At 41.5% G+C, this 20,550-nt stretch overlaps 4 protein-coding genes across 10 annotated transcripts; 2 read left to right on the plus strand and 2 right to left on the minus strand.

Moving 5' to 3' along the window:
- Window positions 1-13: 13 nt before the first annotated feature.
- psmd9 (proteasome 26S subunit, non-ATPase 9) lies at window positions 14-2,292 on the plus strand. Of its 2 annotated transcripts, none has more exons than XM_086206211.1 (6): window positions 14-191; window positions 312-411; window positions 865-1,084; window positions 1,162-1,285; window positions 1,560-1,648; window positions 1,811-2,292. In XM_086206211.1, exons 1-6 carry the CDS (start codon window positions 66-68, stop codon window positions 1,836-1,838), a joined length of 687 nt encoding a protein of 228 aa, XP_086062337.1. In that variant the 5' UTR covers window positions 14-65; the 3' UTR covers window positions 1,839-2,292. The 2 variants fall into 2 exon arrangements, with proteins under 2 accessions (XP_086062337.1, XP_086062338.1); XM_086206212.1 differs by having other exon boundaries at window positions 18-191; window positions 865-1,058; window positions 1,184-1,285; window positions 1,811-2,288.
- Window positions 2,293-2,478: 186 nt separating this feature from the next.
- Window positions 2,479-6,014, minus strand: gtf2h3 (general transcription factor IIH, polypeptide 3). The gene is made up of 13 exons (XM_086206210.1): window positions 5,905-6,014; window positions 5,724-5,803; window positions 5,545-5,651; window positions 4,570-4,709; window positions 4,353-4,415; window positions 4,006-4,035; window positions 3,889-3,917; window positions 3,732-3,806; window positions 3,593-3,646; window positions 3,278-3,346; window positions 3,047-3,182; window positions 2,919-2,955; window positions 2,479-2,796 (listed from the first exon to the last, which is right to left on the minus strand). Exons 1-13 carry the CDS (start codon window positions 5,912-5,914, stop codon window positions 2,727-2,729), a joined length of 900 nt encoding a protein of 299 aa, XP_086062336.1. The 5' UTR covers window positions 5,915-6,014; the 3' UTR covers window positions 2,479-2,726.
- Window positions 6,015-7,105: 1,091 nt separating this feature from the next.
- Window positions 7,106-9,045, minus strand: LOC147259946 (Rieske domain-containing protein-like). Of its 3 annotated transcripts, none has more exons than XM_086205313.1 (4): window positions 8,713-9,045; window positions 7,976-8,221; window positions 7,557-7,591; window positions 7,106-7,452 (listed from the first exon to the last, which is right to left on the minus strand). In XM_086205313.1, the coding sequence occupies exons 2-4, from the start codon at window positions 8,190-8,192 to the stop codon at window positions 7,168-7,170; spliced, it is 537 nt and encodes a 178-aa protein (XP_086061439.1). In that variant the 5' UTR covers window positions 8,193-8,221; window positions 8,713-9,045; the 3' UTR covers window positions 7,106-7,167. The 3 variants fall into 3 exon arrangements, with proteins under 3 accessions (XP_086061439.1, XP_086061438.1, XP_086061440.1); XM_086205312.1 differs by having other exon boundaries at window positions 7,976-8,218; window positions 8,713-9,041; XM_086205314.1 differs by having other exon boundaries at window positions 7,985-8,218; window positions 8,713-9,037.
- An 807-nt stretch (window positions 9,046-9,852) lies between these two features.
- Window positions 9,853-20,451, plus strand: LOC147259947 (uncharacterized). 4 transcript variants are annotated; one of them, XM_086206214.1, is made up of 16 exons: window positions 9,853-10,229; window positions 10,747-10,892; window positions 10,996-11,081; window positions 11,166-12,002; window positions 12,356-12,518; window positions 12,763-12,860; window positions 13,685-13,906; window positions 14,369-14,456; window positions 14,674-14,795; window positions 14,934-15,039; window positions 15,151-15,222; window positions 15,319-15,428; window positions 15,522-17,452; window positions 17,528-17,939; window positions 19,251-19,344; window positions 19,487-20,451. In XM_086206214.1, the coding sequence occupies exons 3-16, from the start codon at window positions 10,996-10,998 to the stop codon at window positions 19,634-19,636; spliced, it is 4,491 nt and encodes a 1,496-aa protein (XP_086062340.1). In that variant the 5' UTR covers window positions 9,853-10,229; window positions 10,747-10,892; the 3' UTR covers window positions 19,637-20,451. The 4 variants fall into 4 exon arrangements, with proteins under 4 accessions (XP_086062340.1, XP_086062341.1, XP_086062342.1 ...); XM_086206215.1 differs by having other exon boundaries at window positions 10,747-10,850; window positions 10,991-11,081; XM_086206216.1 differs by having other exon boundaries at window positions 10,747-10,837; window positions 10,991-11,081.
- Window positions 20,452-20,550: the final 99 nt, after the last annotated feature.

The raw sequence follows: 20,550 nt of genomic DNA on the forward strand, positions 1-20,550 counted from the left end.
CGAAATCCGCACGGACGCAATTTGTTGTTACACAGACCGGATATACTCAACTGAGATCAACTGCCATGAAGATGACAGAGGAAAACAGTTCTGGAAACTCACAAACAACCATGGAGGATGTTCAAAACCTTATAAAAAAGAAAGACAACATCGAAGAGCAAATAAAAGCGTACTACGATGTTTTGGAAGACGTAAGTTGGTTTGAGAATCTGGAAAAACTCGGATAGGACGAAGCTAGCATGAGTCTACGCTGTCTAATTGAATATCTAATTGGCTTATCATCTTGTTCTGTCTTGGCTTCTTGTTCACAGCAAGGTGTCGGACTTGAAAGTCCCCTGGTGGACGCTGAGGGTTACCCCAGAGCAGACGTCAACTTGTACCAGATCAGGACTGCAAGACACAACATTTCATGTAAGCAACTATACTATATCATGTGAATTATACGGACAAATGCATAATATGATGACACCAGTGTGCGGCAACGTAAATATACACGGAAAAAAAAATATAGATTTTAGATTTTATTTACTGCACTTTGAAAAGAATAAACCATCAGATTCTCTGTGTGTCATATCAGCGTGGTGTCACACATTCATTTCTCTGTTTACTGTTGTGTACTTGTTGAATTTGTGCCAGTCAGAGATTTGTTTTGAAATGAATATTTTCAGTTTTCACTAAGTTACCTTAAAGGAGACTTACACCTTTGATAATAATAAACTAATGTTGTATATTACTTTTTTTTAATGAATAAACCATCCAAGATTTTGTTTTCTTTTCCCCGGGAAGGAGTATTATTCTTGCAGATTTTCTGATTTTGTTCTGACTCACACCTTGGTAATTTAATGTCTGGATTGTATATTTCAGGCCTGCAGAACGATCACAAGGCCATTATGGCTGAGATAGAAGAAGCTTTACATAAGTTACATGCACGAGAGAAAGCCAAGCGTGAGCGGGACGAGGCCGAAGCCCAGGAGGAGGCCATGGAGCAGCAGGTCACGCTACCTTCTCCCTTTGCTCGGGTGGACAACGTCACACAAGGCTCCCCTGCCTGTGGAGCTGTGAGTGAACAGGGCTTTGCTTCAGGGTTTGCTTGTCATTATTTAAAAGTGTCACAATCACTAATAAGCTCTTTTAAAAGCAGCTTCTGATGTGTGATCACAGCCTTTGGTGTTTCCTTATAAAGGGCCTCCGAGTGGGAGATGAAGTCATTGAGTTTGGTTCCGTGAACTCTGAGAACTTCCAGAACCTCCAGAATATTGCCTCAGTGGTGCAGCATAGTGAAGGGGTAAGAGGTCCCCTGGTTGCATTTAATTCATTCCATCAAGTTATATATATTAAATATATTATTGTATTACTGAATTATTTTGTCAATTTAAATTAATTTCTGGGTGAACTGAGTCAAAACGACACAAGATTTACCAAAGAATTTTTCGGGAATCCCTGAAATTGCTTCTCTCTAACTAGTGCAAGATTTTTCCACAACATATGCCAATTATGACAAACATGTACTTTATAATGAATTTTCTATACGTGGACTGCATTGTCGTGTTCCTCTTCAGAAACCATTACGCGTCACAGTGATCCGGGACAGCCAGAAAGCTCAGATGAGTCTGACTCCACAGCGGTGGGCGGGCAGGGGTCTGCTGGGGTGAGTGCTGCCCACAGAATGAGTCTCACATTCAGGTTTACTCAGATTTATTACCCAAAAGTTCATTCGTGTGTAATATCCTGAGGCAGAGGACGGTGAAGTGTATATACATGTTTGTGTGTTGGCATCAGTCAGAAGCCCGTCCTCATTTTTGTTTTGCAGGTGCAACATTGTTCCTATCCCTCGATGATCGCGGGGACATCATACAGCTCTGCCGAATGCTCCAGTCTTCCCTCTGGATAATCAGACATTTACTGACTCTATACACACGCTCACATTTCCATCTGTTTGATCTTCTTACAAACATTAAGAGGTGGAGTGTTTTCCTTGGATGGCCTTCAGAATTAGAAATAGGAAAATAAGGTTTTGTACTTTTGTCATGCTGAGTTTACTTAATTATTTAAATAAACGTTGCTGCCACATTTGTTTGAATTGAATGCTACACTTGAATCAGCTTTAAAGTTGGGGATGCTTCATGAGAGGAGATCGGATGGACCCAGGTTGCAATCAACTTTATTATTCCATATCTTCTCTGCAAATATTTTAAGAATGTATTTTATGAAATGTTGATGCAGTGCTACCAACAATTGCTGAGATCCATAAACTGATGGATTTTAACCCAAATGTTTATTTTACATGTAATAAAAGATTTCACTTTCACTGTGTCATGTCAGAAACTCAGACTAGAGCTCCCAACGCTGCACCAGCCACTGTTTGACGGTTGTTGAGACGATCAAGTTCCAGATGTCAACTGTTAACACTTGTTCACATCATTGAAATGATGCGATCGCTCATATTAATTTTAAGAAAGTTCAGCTCCACAATCTCTATTACAATTCCCGCATTTTCTTACTGAGTAAAAACAACCGGTTCTACAGAAACAGATGCTGTGGTGATTCTGATCATTTTTAAGCAGGCTGGAGTTTTCAGTTGAAGTCTCATTGTAAAGCAGTGTGAGGGATGCAACGTTTGTTTCAAAAGTTCGTTGCTAACCCATCCCAAAGAAATAAGTATCATCGGCACCATTACAAAAATAGGAAAAAGGAGAAAAAAAAAAAACTAGCAGCAGCAGCAGCACTCATGTTAACGGTCTGAGCTTCTTCTTCTTGGCTTTGACCATCTGGGGTAGTTGGATCTTGAAGGCAGTCCTGTGAAGAGACAAAAAGCTAAATCAGAGCACGCACTAATGCTCGACATCAAACAGTGTTCAGGATGAAGGTGTCTGGAGTGAGATCATGTAGATGAAATGCACATCTTTAAACAAACTTACTCGCAAGTTGTGCAGATGGGGCTGAAGTTGCAGAATACTTCAAAGAGAAGACAAACCAGAGTCACCTACATGTAGCTGCACATTTTGGGCGCCAATATAAAGACCGTTGTTTTAAGCTGGACACGTACTTGACAAACAGACCGAGCACACGTAACCGATCTCAATGAGGGTACGGTGGCAGAAGCACGCGGCTCTGTAGTCAACGTGAGCTGGCGGCGGCAGCACCAGCTGGGAACGCTGCTCAGCGTCAGGCAGGAACACCCACTGATTTAAACACACACACACACACACACACACACGCGAGAACATTTAAAATCTGTAAATTCCCTGCTGGCTGGAAGGCTGCACTGGTCTCTCACCAGCAGGTACTGGGCCAGTGCCCCCTTCTTTGGAATCTTCAGGTACAGTCCTCCAGTTATATCACACGCCTGGAAAACAAAGAGCTCACGGTTAATCTGGTTACTGGAATCTTTGAGTACCGATTCACTGTTCAATATAGTTCACTGCATTTAAAATCAGTTTATTTTGAAATTCAAAGGGAAAGGAAATTGAATTGCAAGCGCGAAACCAAAATCAAAAGAAACTGACAGAATCTTTTTTCCCTCTTTGCATTCCACTTTTTTTCCAAAAATGTTCACAGTAAGGATTTCATCCATTCATCATTCAAAGAGTACCTGCTGCAGGAGACCAGAGTCTGATTCCAACACACAGGCGTCTATCAGGATATTCTGGTTTCAAATACAGACGGTGATTCTTAGACTGATAAATAAACTGAAGATATAAAGAAAGGTGTCAAAGTGCAGCAGAGTTTACCTGCTTCTGGGCAGCAAAGATCACATTCATGAAGTTCATGTACTGAAGGGCGCAGTCGTTTGCTGCTTTTATTACCTAGTCAGTCACGTGAATACAAGTTAGTCACTGTCCTGAAACAAGTCGAGGGCACACGAGGAACTGGAGCACTGGGTCTTACCAATATTCTTGACTTCATCTCCTGTCCAACTACAAAGAGAGAGCGAAAACATGCATGAATATGTGGTGACAGGAACACAGCACGCACTGAAAAAGGAGTCATGAAGAAATGAATGACCTTCCAGTTCCTTGGAGACTCTGTGAATATCTGAGTGTGAAAGATTGAGGAAACATCAGGAGAATGTTTAACCCAGCCAGGCTTATGAGCAGAGAGGAGAGGCTCGCAATCCGCAGGCACCCCAAACAGCAATGGCGACCATCAGCTGCTTCGTTAGAAGAATGCGGTTAAATTCACCTTTTCTAGATTACGAATCAATCAAAGTGCTTGAAACCATATTCACAAACACGGCGGAGGCATCGGGACCATTTGGAGCTTCAGTGTCTTGCTCAAGGATGCTTCAACATGGAGGTGCCGGGAATCGAACCCACCTTCGACCTGACGGCCGATTTGTTTTGAAAGGATACAGCAGAGAGCTTTGGCGAGCGACCCTGCCAACAAAGTATCAGTCGAATTTCCCCTCACTTCAGCTGCAATCACATGACACGCTATTAACTTCAGAGTCGACAACATCCAACATCTGAAACATTCAACTGCAATCAACGCACAAACAACTTGAGAAAGATGGTGGAAAGGGAAAATTAAAACCTTGAATGCATTTGATCCCTTTGAATGTACACTTACTCTTTGTCATAATGTTCCTGATCTCCTCGGCAATAAGGTTATTAGCGACAGACAGGAGCTCGTACTTCCCATCCCCACTGGACGAGGCATCCTCCCCACTGTCACCGGCTCGCCAGCTCTTACTGGGGTACAGAAAATAACTGAAACACAAAAATGATGATCAAATGATGTAAGTCATGATATTCAACTTGGAGGTCGTGATTAGTACAAAAGCCTTGTGTTTGGGTTTGTCCATCCGTCCATTTTCTATCCTGTTATGGGTCGGGGGGGGGGCTGGAGCCTATCCCAGCAGGCTTCGGGCAAGAGGCGAACATCCCAGGGCCAACACATAGAGACAGACAACCATTCACACTCACAGTCACACCTACAGTCAATTTAGAGTATCAATCAGCCTCGTCCCCTCTTGATGTCTTTGGACTGTGGGAGGAAGCTGGAGTACCAGAGAGAACCCACACAGGAACAGGGAGAACATGGAGACTCCACACAGAAAGATCCCGTGCTGGAGCCGGGACTTGAACCCGGAACCTTCTTGCTGTGAGGGGACAGTGCTGACCACTGCACCACCATTTACTGCAACTTAATACCTACAACTGCCTCCTGGACTTATTACTAACCTGTATCAACCCTGCAAAGATAATATCAGCTGATCTTTGGGATTCATATCAGTAATATGTGTTTTTAAAAAATGGAAGAATGTTTGCTTTCATTCAGCGAACTGAATCTTTTTCTTTTGTGGGGTATTATAAAGTTTAAAGGCCTCAAAATTAAAACAGCAGTTAAGGTTAAAGTTAGAATTGTTAACAACTCAGACAAACCTGAAGAATAACAAGTCCAGCCCACCACAAACAAACCAGTGTAGTTTGTTTATCAGGTGCAAATTTCGTCTAAAATGTCAAGAAAGCTGTCAAATTCATGTAGCACAATAAAATATAAGATATTTACGTCTGAACATCCAGGAGCGAGAGTGTCACTCACCTGTCCTGGCAGTGGCTGGCGATAACAGCCAGCTTGTTGGTCCTGGTCATGGCCATGAAGGAGTTGCCCATCACCATGACCGCGTCCATACATTTAGACAAAGTGAACTAGACGGACATGAGAGGGAATATTCAGACTCAGACGGCAGTTAGAAACTACGATAACCGGCGACACTTTACCTCGGGTTCCCGCTGGGCTTGCTGTCCCCACCAGAGGGGGTTCACATCCACGACCACCACCAGCAAGCTCAGCTCATCCTCTGCGGGAAAACGCAGCTTTTAACGACGATAAAGTTCGGAGCCAAAGAATGTAAATTAAGAAATGTTAACGTGTTATTCAGTGAGGGAGAACCACACACACCTGAGGCCATCACCTCGGGAGCAGGCGAGACCACTCAGGTCCAAGTTGTTCTGTCCTGAACGTTTGGCTTCTGTCCTTCTTCTCTGTGTTAATAGGGGATCACAACTAACGTCAGGCGCATACCGCCACCTACCGTACTGGAGGACGTAACATCACGGTTCCAGCAATTCTAGAAAAATTGCTGGGGAGCAAACAAACAAAACGTACAGTGCTGTGTCTAATGAACTACACCCGCATCGTGACTGCAGAGAAAGCCAAGCAGCGCTCCCACATCTTCTCACTTATCTCATAAATCCCTCTTTTAATTCCATCCCTGCCTTTACTCATGTTTCTAATCATGGAAGATCTTCCTCTGAGCTCTATTTACGACACCACCTTCCAAATTACACATCACATTTATCTGATGTGCGCTTTGCAATTAAAAGAAGAGTTGACTTCAATCCTGTTTGTACAGAGGACAAAACAGGTCCCAAATGTCAGCCTTACTTGTCCATTTTTCTCTGATAATTGGACATTATCTTCTTTTCAGGAGATAATGAGCTTAGTTTTCACAAAAGAGAAATGACCCCTTGTCATGGGTAAGCTTCAGTATCTAATGATGGCAAGATAACTCATTATAGCAAGAACTTGTTACTTTAGGAAAACATAATCCCGCAGTGAGTTAATTGTTCTGTTATACCTAGAAAAAGTTCATAATTTCATTATGACAAGTTTTCTTTCATTATAAGGTAACAAGTTAGTTTGTGACAATGAAATAAAATGTTATTTTGACAGATTAATCATATCGCAAGACAACACAGCTCATTACATCTTAAATTAGTTGCAAGTATGGCATTTCTCAAGACAATGAGCTCATTATAACAGGATAATATTCCAGCCTTTCTCAGCTTCAGAGAGATCAAATCTCTATTTGTTCTCAGACACCCAGATGATGCGTCAGGAACATCGACAGGCTGTCATCAATGTTAGCTGGCTGCTAATTAGCCCATATGAACTCCCATCATTAACGTGCTTATTGATAACATGGGCTGCCATCGCGGAGTTTATTCACATATTTTGAGGAATAATTTGATCTTGTGATGAAATGTACGCTATCATGAACTAATGACTAAAGTCATTGTTTTACTATTGTGTTTAAAAAATAACCATGGTAAACATGTGCCAACAAGAAAAAGAAAGTAAGAGTGGAGAAATGTTTCAATTCTCAAGCTGATAGAGCAATTTCTCATTTATTTGTAAAAACTGGAAGGACATCATTTCTGGCTATTTCTTGGATTTGGGCTGAGTCTTGGTCAGGGCAGTTCTGAATTTCTCAGTCTGATAATTGTCTGACTCGATGGCCTCACTGGAGTCATTCAGCGTCACATATACGTCCTCGTTGACCTCGGTGACCTTATGAATCCTCTGTTTGACGCCCTTCGAGCGCCAGTGAGTTATCAGAGGTTTGGCGGTAGGATTTTCCACAGCTTGGTAGAGCCCTTCACCTTCAGCCAGTGTGATCTTGTACTTGTGCCACGGACAGACGATACACAGCTGCCCGTTAAACTCCTGATGATGTCACAGTGTGCAGATGAAGGGAGAGGTGATATAATGGTAGTTTGAGTAGCAGTATCACAACAAGATTTTCACATAGAAAATAAAAGCAGACCAACCTCAATATCTCCGTGCTCTAAATCACCACCTGCATCTGTCAGAGCAAAGAGAAATATTTCTTTATCAGCTTTTCAAACATGAACAGAAAGTCTAAATTTATATATATATATATATATATATATATGTGTATATATATATATATATATATGTGTATATATATATATATATATATGTGTGTGTGTGTGTGTGTATATATATATACACACACATATACACACACATATATATACATATATACACATATATACATATATATACATATATACACATATATACACACATATATACATATATACATATACATACATACATACATATGTGTGTGTGTGTGTGTGTGTATATATATATATATATATATATATATATATATATATATATATGTGTATATACATATATACATATATATATATATATTTACACAGCTTACGATAGCAGCGCATGTCCATCGCATGAAGCTGCCCCTGATGGTACAGGACCAGCACATCTCTACATCCGTTCACCAGCTTGGTCACTCGACCAGATCTGATGATGTCCGCTTTCTTCCCAATGAAGTGAGAGGACGGTGAGAGTGAAGATGGTGAGGTGGCGGTGGGAGGGGTAAAGCTGGATGAGGACGTCTCCTCTTCAGAGGACATGCTGAAGAGTTACTACAGCAGCTTTCCTGCTGATGTAGAGGGTCATAGTGGAAAAATGTGTTTTAATATTAGAACGCGATAAAAAAAAACATATATTTGACTTCTTTTACATCCAATATTTGTCATGTTGTTTGGCATATAAACTTATTTTTATACAAATAAATTCAGTATTGGCCTATTTCTAAGACTTTTTTAGCATTTGAAGATATTTTACATAATTAAACAGGATGTCTGATGATGATTTTTTAATGTTTTTGACAATGTTTCTACAGGGTACAGGAGGCTTTCCTTGGTTGCTCTCAATTCAGATTTCTACAGGGTGGTGAAAAATATCTCTTTATTATTGTAAAATAATTAATGGGATTCACAAGTCCGATGAGAGGATCAGTCTCAAGTTCATTAATTCAGAGAAGTTAAAATATTTGTTAGACATAACGAGCTATACATCTTTAATTCACAAGGTAGTTTTTGTTTGTCTCCTGTTCATTTAACAGAACAAAGTAAAGTACAGTTGACCCACCTTTTATGAAGTCTGTTTACTCCTCTAACATTGAATGTCATGCTTGGATTCTGGTTGTTTTCTTGGTGGTTCTTCCACTGGGGATGAATCTGGTAGCCTGGCAACAGCACTGTCCCACTTTGTCCAGCCGAGACTAATAACGTAAGATTTGTATAACGAATATGTTATTCTACAGTCTTTTGTCCTGGCGCTTCATCGACACCGACCACATAGGCTTATTTATTTGCGCACGTATGCACAAACGAACTAAATTCCTCAATGTTTCAGGAAAGCCGTCGGAACGGAAGTATCATTGTTTTGTGTTTCATATAATTCTGTCCCCGTGAAACACAGTATTCTTCTTCTTCCTATAGCTCTCTGGTCGCGACAGAGATGTATTGCTGTCCTCTACAGGTCACTTGTAGGAATTACAATTGTAGGAATTAGCCTTAACGACATTAAGATGGAAAATATGAACATTTCTGTTGTTTCATCGTGTTTCTCGCTGAGATCAGTTATCAGTGTCTGATGAGTGACTCCACCGTCTGCATGACGATTCTCTCTGTATGATTAAACAAGGCTCAATTTGAATAAAAGATTTCTGTTTTCAGTATCAGTAATTTAACACAAATTTCCCATTTTAGATTGCCTTCATGGCATGTGATTCCAACTCAATGCCAGATATTACCACTACCTATTACTACAGTTAATTGCTTTTCAATATTAGATTTAAGATAGAAATGTCTTTTTTTTTTTAAATCAAGCAACCAGCTGTCTTATCCTCCAACTCTAGAAATAATACCTGGTAATAATAATGAGTATTATATGTAATATTTTGCATTGTGTCCTCACTGGGCATTTACTGCATACACTCTACACTTGCTCTCATCTAAATATTTTAATTGTTTAATTTAAACAATTTATGAGACCCCAAACACTGGGATCTATTCTGACTGTAGAATCTGGGTTTTGGATGACATCTTAAGCTCTTAATATGAGCAATAATAAAATATATCAAAATATAACCAAACATAGAATATATTCATATATCAAGGTTCGAGATTGTGAGAGATCCGGGTACTATTAATAATAATCGTACGTCCTTCATTGTCTGCTTGTCACCTCCACGGAGCATCTAAATTTCCATACGTCTGACAAGGCTTTTTGTCTTAGTCAGGTTGCAGGGGGGCATTAAGCCCTACTAGGGATTATCCTCTCTTCCATGCTCTACTGACCATACTCTCATCCGCTCTTCGTCTTACATTTCTCTCTCAGCCGTGGTCAAATTTCTTCTTTATTTCTATTTTTTTTAAACCACCTGTGGTTCTGTCAATCAAGGCCCGTCCCACCAGCAGGTGTGCGGCACGAGAGAGCGCCACCCCAAACCGTCTCCGTCGTTATGGAGACCAACTCCGCATACGGAACTAGTGATACTTTCCACGCTAGCAGCTGTCTGAAATATTAATGCCATTTTACTATGTTGGCTCGGTTAAACAGTTCGTTTTTGTTTGTGATAAAGTGCGACTGGAGTTCGACTGGTAAGTTGTTGTTGTTGTTTTTTAAAGTTTGTATATTTGAAAAAAGAAAAACATTACATTTTGTTTCCCATTGAGCTCAGTCAATTAGCACGTAACATAGCAACGTACTTTATTAACAGAGCTATGTTAGCTATTTTCTTTTAATCATTCATCCTAAGTGAGGAGTAAACTGCTGTTTTAATGTAATTCAGTAGGCTGAACTACCGCTTGCTGACACGGGGTGCATGAACTCCCACAGTGCATCAGCCAGTGGTGGGAGTAAAGACTTGTAACGCCAAGGAAACTAGTCATTTAAGGCAGTGTCTCACCCTCAGTGCATCCGAAAAACGTCTGACTCTTGCAGCTGCCATCAGTCTACAGTAGAGCCCAGAGAAGCAACAGTTGCTGGCCCGTCTATGCTATATTTATCATATTTGTCAAAACACAGAAATGTGTGACATGACTGCTGTGTTGGTTCCATCCCGCACAAGTGTCGAATTTCAGCATCGTACCAGTGCTTTGCTTACTGTCTCAACAGTGCACAGTGGTTGTAGTGACACAGTGACCGACCATTGGCCATTAGTCTGTGACAGGAGCCACTGAGGAAGGGAAACCAGCAAGGACACACTGTAAAGGAGTGCAGTATGTGAAGCTTGTGTGGTGTGGGTTTCAAGTATTTTCTGTGTATGTTTAGACTTCCCTGTTGGAATCACACTGTTTGCACTGTATTTTTTTGAATCGGTGCACTTTGCGTGAAAAGTTGATGATACTTCTACTTTCAGGGTAGATGAAGGCGAGTAAACAGAAAAGGAAGATGACATTTTTCCTGTATGTGTGTCTGAGGACAATTGGGCTACAAGACCATTATCCACGGTAAGCACACACTCTGACAGGACCTCCAAACTAGCCCTGCCCTCCTGTTCCTCCTCTGACCCCCTTTGTCCCGTGTCCGTTCAGGTTTATCTCCATGGGTGTTAGTCGTGCAGCCCACCTCTCTGCACTAACCATGGAAGACTACTCCAAGCTGGGCGTCCACACCATGGAGGAAAGGTCTCGTCTCTTCCAGTTGGTCCAACTGGCCAAATCTGTTGACCTGGAGAGCCTTGGATTTGAAGATGGTGATGATGATGATGGTGGTGGTGGAGATAAAGATGGCAACGTAGCGGATAGAAGTTTTATTTATGATGGTTGTAAAGATCAAGAATACATTCATGATAACGAGCAAGATGCAATTTCCAAACCGTCATGCCTGCGCAGGCGGCTTGATTTCGGTTATGAAAATATGAATCATCATCGTCAGGAGTTGTTTTCTAACTCCAAGGGTGCTGTCCAGGGTTATGCACGTCAAAACAGAACTGACAGACCTGTCCAGGACAAAGTGTCAGCCATTCTCCCTGTGCAGCACAAGTCTGACACCGCAAGTGCTGTTGTATGTGGCTGCAAAGACAGATGTAACAACCACAGGACGCCGGACCCACATGGGACAGGAGGAAGCACCGAGCCAGACATCCCAGTTTCCAGGAGTTCTTCTCACACAAGATTATCAAAAAAGAGCATCTCGTCCCACAAACCAAATCCCAGACCTGCAACAGTTGAATCAAAGAGGTTGAGCGTCAAATCAGTCAGGCACAAAGATAGAAAAAGAGGCTCCAGGAAGGAAAAAGCCTCCACAGAACTGAATGTTGATGGTGCTCCTGGACGTGGGGCTAAGCTAACTCCTGTTTATGAGTCAAGGAGACCAGCGGGATACAACTATGGAGTACCACTGAGCACCCCTTCCTCTCCCAACAAGAAGTGAGTGACAGTGCTATCTATTGTCTGTGTGAATAGCTCACTTCCTCATGAAAAACCTCAATGAAGAAAATACACAAAACATTAATCACATGCAGAAATTAAAGTAATCTCTGTCAATGCTATATATTCCAGGAATGCCCTGAGAATTTGTTTTCTAATTTGACACTGATATCCACTGGGACTCAGGGATGAACTGAAAAGATTTTGGTGTTCAAAGGTCGAGGCGATTAGTTATTTGTTGGCAAAAATAATTCACATGCTTTTGGGATGGTCTGTCTCTGTATGCTGGAGTCTGCCTCGCTTTCTTTCTCCTGATTTTGACGATGAATTGTGTGTCGCTGTGTGTGTTGCAGGCCAGCAGGGGAGCAGCGGATCACTGTGTGTGTGAGGAAAAGACCTCTGACCTGTGCAGAGGTCAGGAAGGGAGAGGCGGATATTGTGACGACTTCAGGTGGAGACTGTGTGATGGTCCACGAGAGCAAAGAAGCTGTGGATCTCACACAGTACATACTACAGGTAGATCTAATACTCAGAAAATAATACGCACATCACAGAACTACTACAATGATATTGTTGGAGTAGGTGCTATTCACAGAGGTACTGGAGTGGGAAGATACTGTACATCATTTGAGTGAATTCACTATGGGAGTGTCTGAAGTTTTCCTTTGATGACCCCTTGTCAGATTAATATGCACTTCTGATTTGTTGGGGTATTTCATGTCTCTGGTGCCTTGCTCTTTTCTCCCCTCTCTCCTTGCAGCATAGATTCTACTTCGACCATGTTTTTGGAGAGGAGAAGTCTAATGAGGAGGTGTATCAGAGAACAGCATATCCTCTGGTGCAGCACATGCTCAAAGGGTAGGTGGGGGGGGCTTTTTTGGTGTGGTGTACTTCAGTTTGTGTGATCCTTTGAACGTGAATCCAAATAAAAATATAGATTTACAGTTACAAACCCGATCACAACTCTTCTTAGGTAAATGTGGGCAACTTTACGTGATGGACTGATATTTCTTTCATGTTGTAGATTTAAAAAAAAAAACAGCATTTAATTTTAATTTAATTAAAAAGACCAGCTCTCTGTCACGAGAACACTCAGAATTTCATATTGATAGTAACTGTTGTCCAAAATTACTGTTATTGTTTTAGTACGAAATTCTCTTTTTATATTATTATTCCACCACAACAACTCAGCAGGGAAACTGGGAGACTTCTGATTTTTTTGGTGTATTTCAAATACCGCAGCAAAAGAAGGTAATGCTCACTGATCCCCACAGAAGATTAGGACTCACGTCAAGTCCAGTTGAACTTAATAAGACTGTATTTCTTGCACCATGAGTGCGATCAAGGAGTGAGGACTGGAAATGACTGAAATGTTCATACTGCTTCACACAAGACATTTGGCAAACCTATCCATTAATACTCAGGCTCTTAAAATAATCTACCATAAGTGGAAATCTGCAATTGTCTGTACTCTTAAATAAACAAACTCATAAACAAATATCGGTGTATCTTTTTTTTTTTTTTATAAAAGAAGATGCAAGCCATTCCATTTACACTTGTGTACCAGAGAGACTGGCTAGATGAGCATTGAGCATGGTTTTATCTGCATATGTTGGAGTTTGCAAACATCTGTTCTAATGATCTATATTTCATGTTGTGTGTGAATGTGTGTGTTTCCATAGAGGCAAGGCCACCTGCTTTGCATATGGCCAGACAGGTGCGGGGAAGACTCACACCATGTTGGGTGCATCTCCTGGGAGACCTGGGTTGTACACGCTGGCAGTTCGCGACATTTTTGCACACCTCTCTTCCCCAACACACACACCCTCACACATGTTGGTGTATGTCAGCTTCTTTGAGATCTACTGTGGTCAGCTGTACGACCTGTTGAACCACAGGAAAAGGTTTGTTACAATACTAGTCTCGCGTTTGTGTAGTGATACTATTTCCTTTATTTGTATTGACTTAAAAAAAAAAAAGTTTTCAATCTTCCATCTTACAGCCTCAGTGCCCCTGTTGTCCCATAGGACCCGATTACCAATATAATGGCTCTGATCAGAGAGTAAGGCACAGAGAGTTCTATCGAAAAGGACTTCACTTCTGTGTGATCATGACTGCCGCTCACCTATGGAAAAAATTTGCAGAATTGCGCTGAATCTTGTGTTAAGAAAGCATGATATCATCAGCCACAGCAAGCACCCCAGGACTAAACTCAAAAAACATAGTTGTAAATGGGGCTTGACCACAGTTAAAGCAATAGAAACAGAGAGACATTCCTAGAAATGTCCTCTGATTAATTTATGGATTGGTTCTCTTCTCCTCTGTATCTACTCCCCCTTAAACTATTGTCTACTTCCCCTCTGCAGGTTATTCGCAAGGGAAGATGGCCAGAGGGTGGTTCACATTGCAGGTCTGCGTGATGTCAGAGTGGGGTCTGTTAGCTCGCTCCTGCAGGTTCGTCTCTCTCTCTCTCTCTCTCTCTCTCTCTCTCTATAAAAACAGATATTTCCAAGTTATTGGGTTTACTATCTTTATGGCAGAAGACAAATATTTTCTCTTCTCTTGTGTACATTTAGCTAGTTGGGGAAGTACTTGAAGTACTGCAGTCTCTTTTAGCCTCTCTTTAAACCTCAGTCTCTCTCTGTTGACTCCCTCATCCTGCTTCTTCAAGGTGATTGCTCAGGGAACAGAGGAGCGCACACAAGGAGTAAGTGGAGTCAATCCACTCTCTTCTCGTTCTCACGCTTTGCTTCAGATTCAGCTCAGACATTCGAATCAGCAGGCAGCTGGCAGGTAAGAGACGTGGTAAATGTGTTTTATTATTATGTGTAAAACATTTCCTCTTCAAGGCACTGCTGTGTTTTGTTGTGTGATAAATAAACTCAGCAATGTTGACTCAAAATGACTGACAGATTGTGTTTGTGTTTGGAGAATATGGTTTGTGGACTTGGCAGGAAGTGAAAGGGCATCAGATAACAAAGAACCAGACAGGCAGAGTCGTATGGAGGGAGCTGAGATCAACCAGAGTCTGTTGGCTGTAAGCTGACACACACACACACACACACACACGCACACACACACACACATACTCACACACAAATCAGATTCAATCATAGTGGGATTTTACACTTTCTTATTTTTTTTTCAGCTTAAAGAATGTATCAGGTCCCTTGATCAAGAGCAGTTACACACGCCTTTCAGACAAAGCAAACTTACTCAGGTACTAAGAATTAAATTGCTTTCAACTGGTTCTCTGATGTGCACTCGTGATAGGAATGTGTCATGGCTGATGTAACTCTCCCATGTCTTGTTCTAGGTGTTGAAAGACTCGTTTATTGGTGACTCAATGACTTGCATGATTGCCAACATTTCACCTGGTCACTTAGCAACAGAACACACTCTTAATACACTGAGATATGCTGATCGGTAAGTTTTGAGTGTGTTATCAGAGGCTTCAATATTTGCTTTTTTTCTCCATAATCATGTCAGGATGGTTCATTTCTACGTGATTTTCCACAGCGTGAAGGAGTTAAGGGGGCACGGAGGACAAAGAAGATCCAAAACAATATCCTCTCCTCAACATGACCTGTCCATCAGCAGCAGAAGGAAAAGTCCCCCTAAAAGGCCAAAGATAGGGACACCAAGAGAGGCTTTTGGTCCCACTTCACCCACCCGCAAGATTATCCCAGGGGCTGCAATGTTCTGCTCCACTCCCAAGACCAGCAGATGGGGAGAAGAATCTAGTGGAATGGCAAGAAATGGGACTGAACTTGTGCAAGTAACACCAGTCACCAAAGTTTCAGTAGGAATGGGTGATAAGAGGCAGAGGAGCGAGAAGGAAAAAAGGCGGTCTGGAAGAGCTGACTGCCATTCAGCAGAGCTGGTGTTGGCACAACCAGCAACTGAACAACCAACAGACGAAGAATCCCAGGAGGATCATTTAGCTTTTGTGCACAGGGAATCAGGCTTCTACCAAAGAGAAGAAGAGAATCGGGAAAGAACTTTGAGAGAGCGCAAAGAGGAGGAAAGGAAACAACAGAGAAGACAAGTGGAAAGCAAAATAGGCACACATGTCGAGATTGAACAGACAAGAGAAAGAGATTTTCAGAGGGCTGAAGGAAGGGAAACAGAGAGGGAGAGGCATTTAAGATGGTACCACCAGCAGCTGCAGCAGTTTGTGCCCTCGTCTGACTCTCTCTCCTCATCCTCTGCACATCCATCATTCTCTTCTTCTAAACAGCCATCTCTCTCTTCTTGTCCTCCATCTCTCCCTTCATCCCTTTGTTCCGATCGTGCCCAAATGTGTAATGGTTTGGAAGAAAGTCTAAATGCATACAGAGCCAGAGTTGAAGTCATGGCTGATTGTAATAGAGGACCGTTGCCTTATGTTAGTGGTGATTCAAGGGATCCTCGAAAAAATCTATCTTGGGATGGAACAGAGGCAAGATTTCGACAAGAGAGAGGCAGAATTGAGAAAAGGTGGTCACTTGATGGACAGATAAGAGTACGAGCAGATGATAGGAGTCCAGCTGGGATGAAAAGAGTAATGAAGTGGGCATGGGTGGCCACAAAAGAGACAGAGCCAGCTGACAGAGTGGCGGGTGCAATCATCGAAGATGGTGGGGCAGCAGCGTCTTATAATTCAGACGAGAGAGGAGAAGTGGGCCAGGACGAGGCCTCAGTGGGTGGGGTATGGTGTTCTGATGAGGGTTTTGTGTCTGTCAGCCACAGTATCAATAATAACTACAGCCCCTTCAGATACCCTCCCGCTGAGGCATCATCTCAGCAAGCTCCAGCAGAGCGACCTCTCTCACCAGTCTGTGAAAAGACCAAAGTACTCCAGACCCCCCACAAATTAAGTGATCTCTCCCTGGAATCAAAAAATGCTGCGTTTGCCTTCAACAGCCTGCCTCTGCTACTACAAAATACCAAACAAGTAGAAACACCACACGGCAGTCCGGAGAATGAACTATTGTCTGATGCTAAGGTCAATAGAGGAGAATTTGTAGATGCTCCATTGGCCACACTACCTCTTGATACTTCCACGCTTCAGAGTGGATGTAAAATACCTGCTGAGTTCCTTAACAAATTATCTGAAAATTCAACTGATACTCAGGTACGCAAACATCAAGTTCTACCTCGGGAAGAGAGAAGCTCAGATTCTTTCAGCTCCATCATGGCCCCCCTCAGCGTCACTCCGCCTGAGGTGGATCAACAGGCGGCTGCAGCATCATTCCTTCAGAGGGAACAATGCCACATTTCAACCCGTCTACCTAAGAGTCAGAGGGAAGAAGAGGAAGAAGAATGGCTCACACATGTAAAGGACGAAGATATAGAATTCTGCCTGTCTTTCTTAGAGTTACCACAAGCAAAGACCCAGCGACCTCCCATCGTACGTGTCACTAAGCCAAGAAAAGACAGATGCTTTGCCACACTCAAGCACTGTGAAGGTAAGTGTTTGTTCAGTTTGTGTGCATACAATCTAGTCATCAAAACATTGATTTTAACTTTTTTTTTATCTCCAGGTATGATGGAGCCTAAGTTAATGGTGGGCTCTCTGCAAGACCAAAACACCCATCCAGCCATAGAGATCCCAGGCAAAAAAGTCCCTGGATTGCTTCGTTCCCGCTCCACTCAAACCATGTCACCTTGTCCTCAAAGCTCCTTGAAGACTCATTCACCCATTCCTCATGATTTACTGACAAAAGATGCCACACAAATAACACCAGACCACACACACACACACTTGTTACCACAGTCAGACAGAGTGTGGGGTCACTCGGATTCAAACCAACATCCGTTATCATGTACAGATCATCCTGGCACCTCTCGCGTCTCAGTCCTTATTAATGCTGCTACAGAAACAAATAGTCAAAAGACTACAAGCAATCATCTAGTCAGACCCAGAATGCATCAGTCTTCCCTGGATCGCATCCAGTAAGTAACATTGTTCTCATGTTTTTAATACAACCATTCTGATTAAAGTGAAAGTCAAACAGCCCAATTGTGCAGAGTATGGGGAAGCCTAGAATAGTTCAGGGTCTGGTCTCAGCCCTGTACTCTGTCTCGGTTTTAAAGCTGCAACATGTTGACAGAGTGTGAAAAGAGATTACAGTACTTAATATCAGTTAAGCAGTCTAAACTGTCAATTTATCTGGCAGAACATGTTGCTCTCGATCAGAAATCCCAAACACCAGGTCATCCATTTCAGCTTTATTCATACTGTAGGACATACTTGACCCCATATTTGTTACATAAGATAAAAATCATACCCTCACTTAACGGTTAACTGTGAACACAAAATATGCCCTGGAGTTGCAGATTTCTGGCGGCCAGTTTGGAATATATTGTCTGTCATTCTGTCCAAACAGATCCAACACTCACCAACAATTTTATTACCCAACAATAGTTCAATGTTGACATGACACCCCAGGCTGAGTGGCTGGAATTCTCCTCGTTCTCTTACCGTGGATGCCAGACTTCATACTGAAAATATAGTCAGCATGGAACGTTGGGCAGCTAACAGGCATCAGACTAATTCATATAATGTTTTATGCTGGGATCAAACTATTATTACTCTTAAGTCCTTATTAAAAGCTTATATATTTACTTCTCCCATGGGGTCAGGTTTGGTGAGGTCAGGGGTGGGGAGATTTAAGTATTTGGTTGTTTGCCATTGTATTTCATTATGTTTAGCTGGTTGTTATTCTTCTATTACTGATCACACACAAAAGAAAGTGCAACAGCACCAAAGCATAGGTCAGCGGCTAATGCACATTGTAATGAGGTTATAACTACTAATAGTATAACTAATAATGGTACGAGAATGATCTGATCATTAATCCTGCAGTTACAATCAGAGTGGGCTTACAATCGTATGTGATTTTCAATGTCATCTCTCACATGATATTGCATTTCACAGTTATTGTTTGTTTAACAGTTACAATAACCCTTTTAATAAAAATAGATTTTTGGAGGTACAATTAACATTTAATTATAACTGAAACAGGAATTGAAATATTTTCTGCCAAAGTATTTGTTAAAAAAAAAAAAGGTTCCCATTGATGTTAGATGTGCACGCTCAGGTAAGATAAGCAGATGTATGATAACATCAAAGTGCTTACCATAGTATTTTGAAATGGTGACACACCAGAGGTAACAGAAGAGTTTGAATAAAGCATTTCTGTCTCTCTTTTTCCTGTGTTTCTTGTGTCTCTTGTCCGACACCTCCAAACAACCAAACTTCAGGTGCCGTGTTGTTCAGGCCCACCAGGAGCAGCTGGAGGAGATGAACGCTTTATATCATGAGGAGAACGCGCTTCTGTGTCAGCAACCTGGAATGGTCAGCATTAATCACATCCTGCTGATGGCTGAATTCATCGTCCTTTCTTTTTGTATCTTTTCTATTCACTTAAATTTTACATGTATGTTCGCAGTATTGGTACTTTTTTTTCCCTTTTTTCTCTCCTCACTATCTTGTACAGACATTTGCAGACTATGTTCTGGAGCTGGAGGAGATCATGGAGAGAAAGGCCCGATGCGTCCACAGCATGAGAACTCAGCTGCAGCCGTATCTTCAGACCAGACCTGCCCCAGAGCACCAAGGAGAGGATGATCATAGTTCGGTCACTTGAATCAACTCAGTTCAGTAACACTGCAGACATTAAAGAATCCAATCTTGCTATTTTTGAGCCACAAGGATATACTATACTGTCTCTTGATATATGATTCCAGAATATTTATTTATTTATTTTACACCAGGAAATGTGTTGCACAAGTACTCAGTAAGTTTCTACTGAGCAAAGTGGGATTTATCAGAAACTGAAATGCGTCCCTCATGATCAGTCTAGATGGATGTTGATGTTGTGTTTGTAGTTTTTAGTGTGTGCTCGGGTGTAGCATTGTTATTTTTTTTTACCTCTTCAATTTTCAGTGTAGACCATGCTGATGCAGATAAATGTCTCTTTTGTTTTAGAATGTGTGTACTTTTATCCATTTGAGTCATATTTTTAAAATTTCGTTTTAAGAAGGTGTAAGTCCCTCTACGATGGAAACTTGGACTCGGACCTGTACTTGGACCAGCAGCTCTACAGTTTGGCTCAATCTTGGTGCTTTCTTTTTTTGTCAAACGAATCAGTCTTTTCTCAGTTTAAGTCTTGCTTTTTTGATTTCTGGGTCTAAATCTCATGATGACATCTCAAGGATGCGAATAATAAAACACATTCACAAAATGAACATTGCAGCATGTTATTTTGAGATGAGATTTTGAACACAACAATGACTGGAATAAATTATGTAAACCAATTACATTCAACTCAAATGTTGCTGGCCTCCAAGCTCAAGATGTTCACTCGACTGTACACGAGTCAAGGGGCAAGCTGTTTTCTAATATTTGTGCATTTTTGTGAAAAACAGTAATTTGGTTATTGCGATTAATGTAGAGGAATGATTTGAGTTTGATCTGAGTAGTTGAGGCTCAGTTAAAATAAGTTGTAAATCTTAATGAAATTCGATTGGCTATTGAATGATGTGTTATGAAATATTTATT

Source organism: Aulostomus chinensis, chromosome 6, assembly GCF_037954235.1.
Source record: "Aulostomus chinensis isolate RoL2024-O1b breed Wild chromosome 6, RoL_Achi_v1.0, whole genome shotgun sequence".
Lineage (NCBI taxonomy): Eukaryota > Metazoa > Chordata > Actinopteri > Syngnathiformes > Aulostomidae > Aulostomus > Aulostomus chinensis.

Coding starts and splice junctions, on each gene's coding strand:
- psmd9 (XM_086206211.1), top strand. CDS start 66: ATGAAGATGACAGAGGAAAACAGTTCTGGAAACTCACAAACAACCATG. Junction 412..864: donor TGCAAGACACAACATTTCAT/GTAAGCAACTAT, acceptor TGTATATTTCAG/GCCTGCAGAACGATCACAAG. Junction 1,286..1,559: donor TGGTGCAGCATAGTGAAGGG/GTAAGAGGTCCC, acceptor GTTCCTCTTCAG/AAACCATTACGCGTCACAGT.
- gtf2h3 (XM_086206210.1), bottom strand. Junction 4,036..4,352: donor GCTCGCCAAAGCTCTCTGCT/GTATCCTTTCAA, acceptor TTTCACACTCAG/ATATTCACAGAGTCTCCAAG. Junction 2,956..3,046: donor GTGCTCGGTCTGTTTGTCAA/GTACGTGTCCAG, acceptor TTCTCTTTGAAG/TATTCTGCAACTTCAGCCCC.
- LOC147259946 (XM_086205313.1), bottom strand. CDS start 8,192: ATGTCCTCTGAAGAGGAGACGTCCTCATCCAGCTTTACCCCTCCCACC. Junction 7,592..7,975: donor GCGCTGCTATCGTAAGCTGT/GTAAATATATAT, acceptor TTGCTCTGACAG/ATGCAGGTGGTGATTTAGAG. Junction 7,453..7,556: donor TAGAGCACGGAGATATTGAG/GTTGGTCTGCTT, acceptor TGACATCATCAG/GAGTTTAACGGGCAGCTGTG.
- LOC147259947 (XM_086206214.1), top strand. CDS start 10,996: ATGAAGGCGAGTAAACAGAAAAGGAAGATGACATTTTTCCTGTATGTG. Junction 15,223..15,318: donor GACAAAGCAAACTTACTCAG/GTACTAAGAATT, acceptor GTCTTGTTCTAG/GTGTTGAAAGACTCGTTTAT. Junction 17,940..19,250: donor TCTTCCCTGGATCGCATCCA/GTAAGTAACATT, acceptor ACCAAACTTCAG/GTGCCGTGTTGTTCAGGCCC.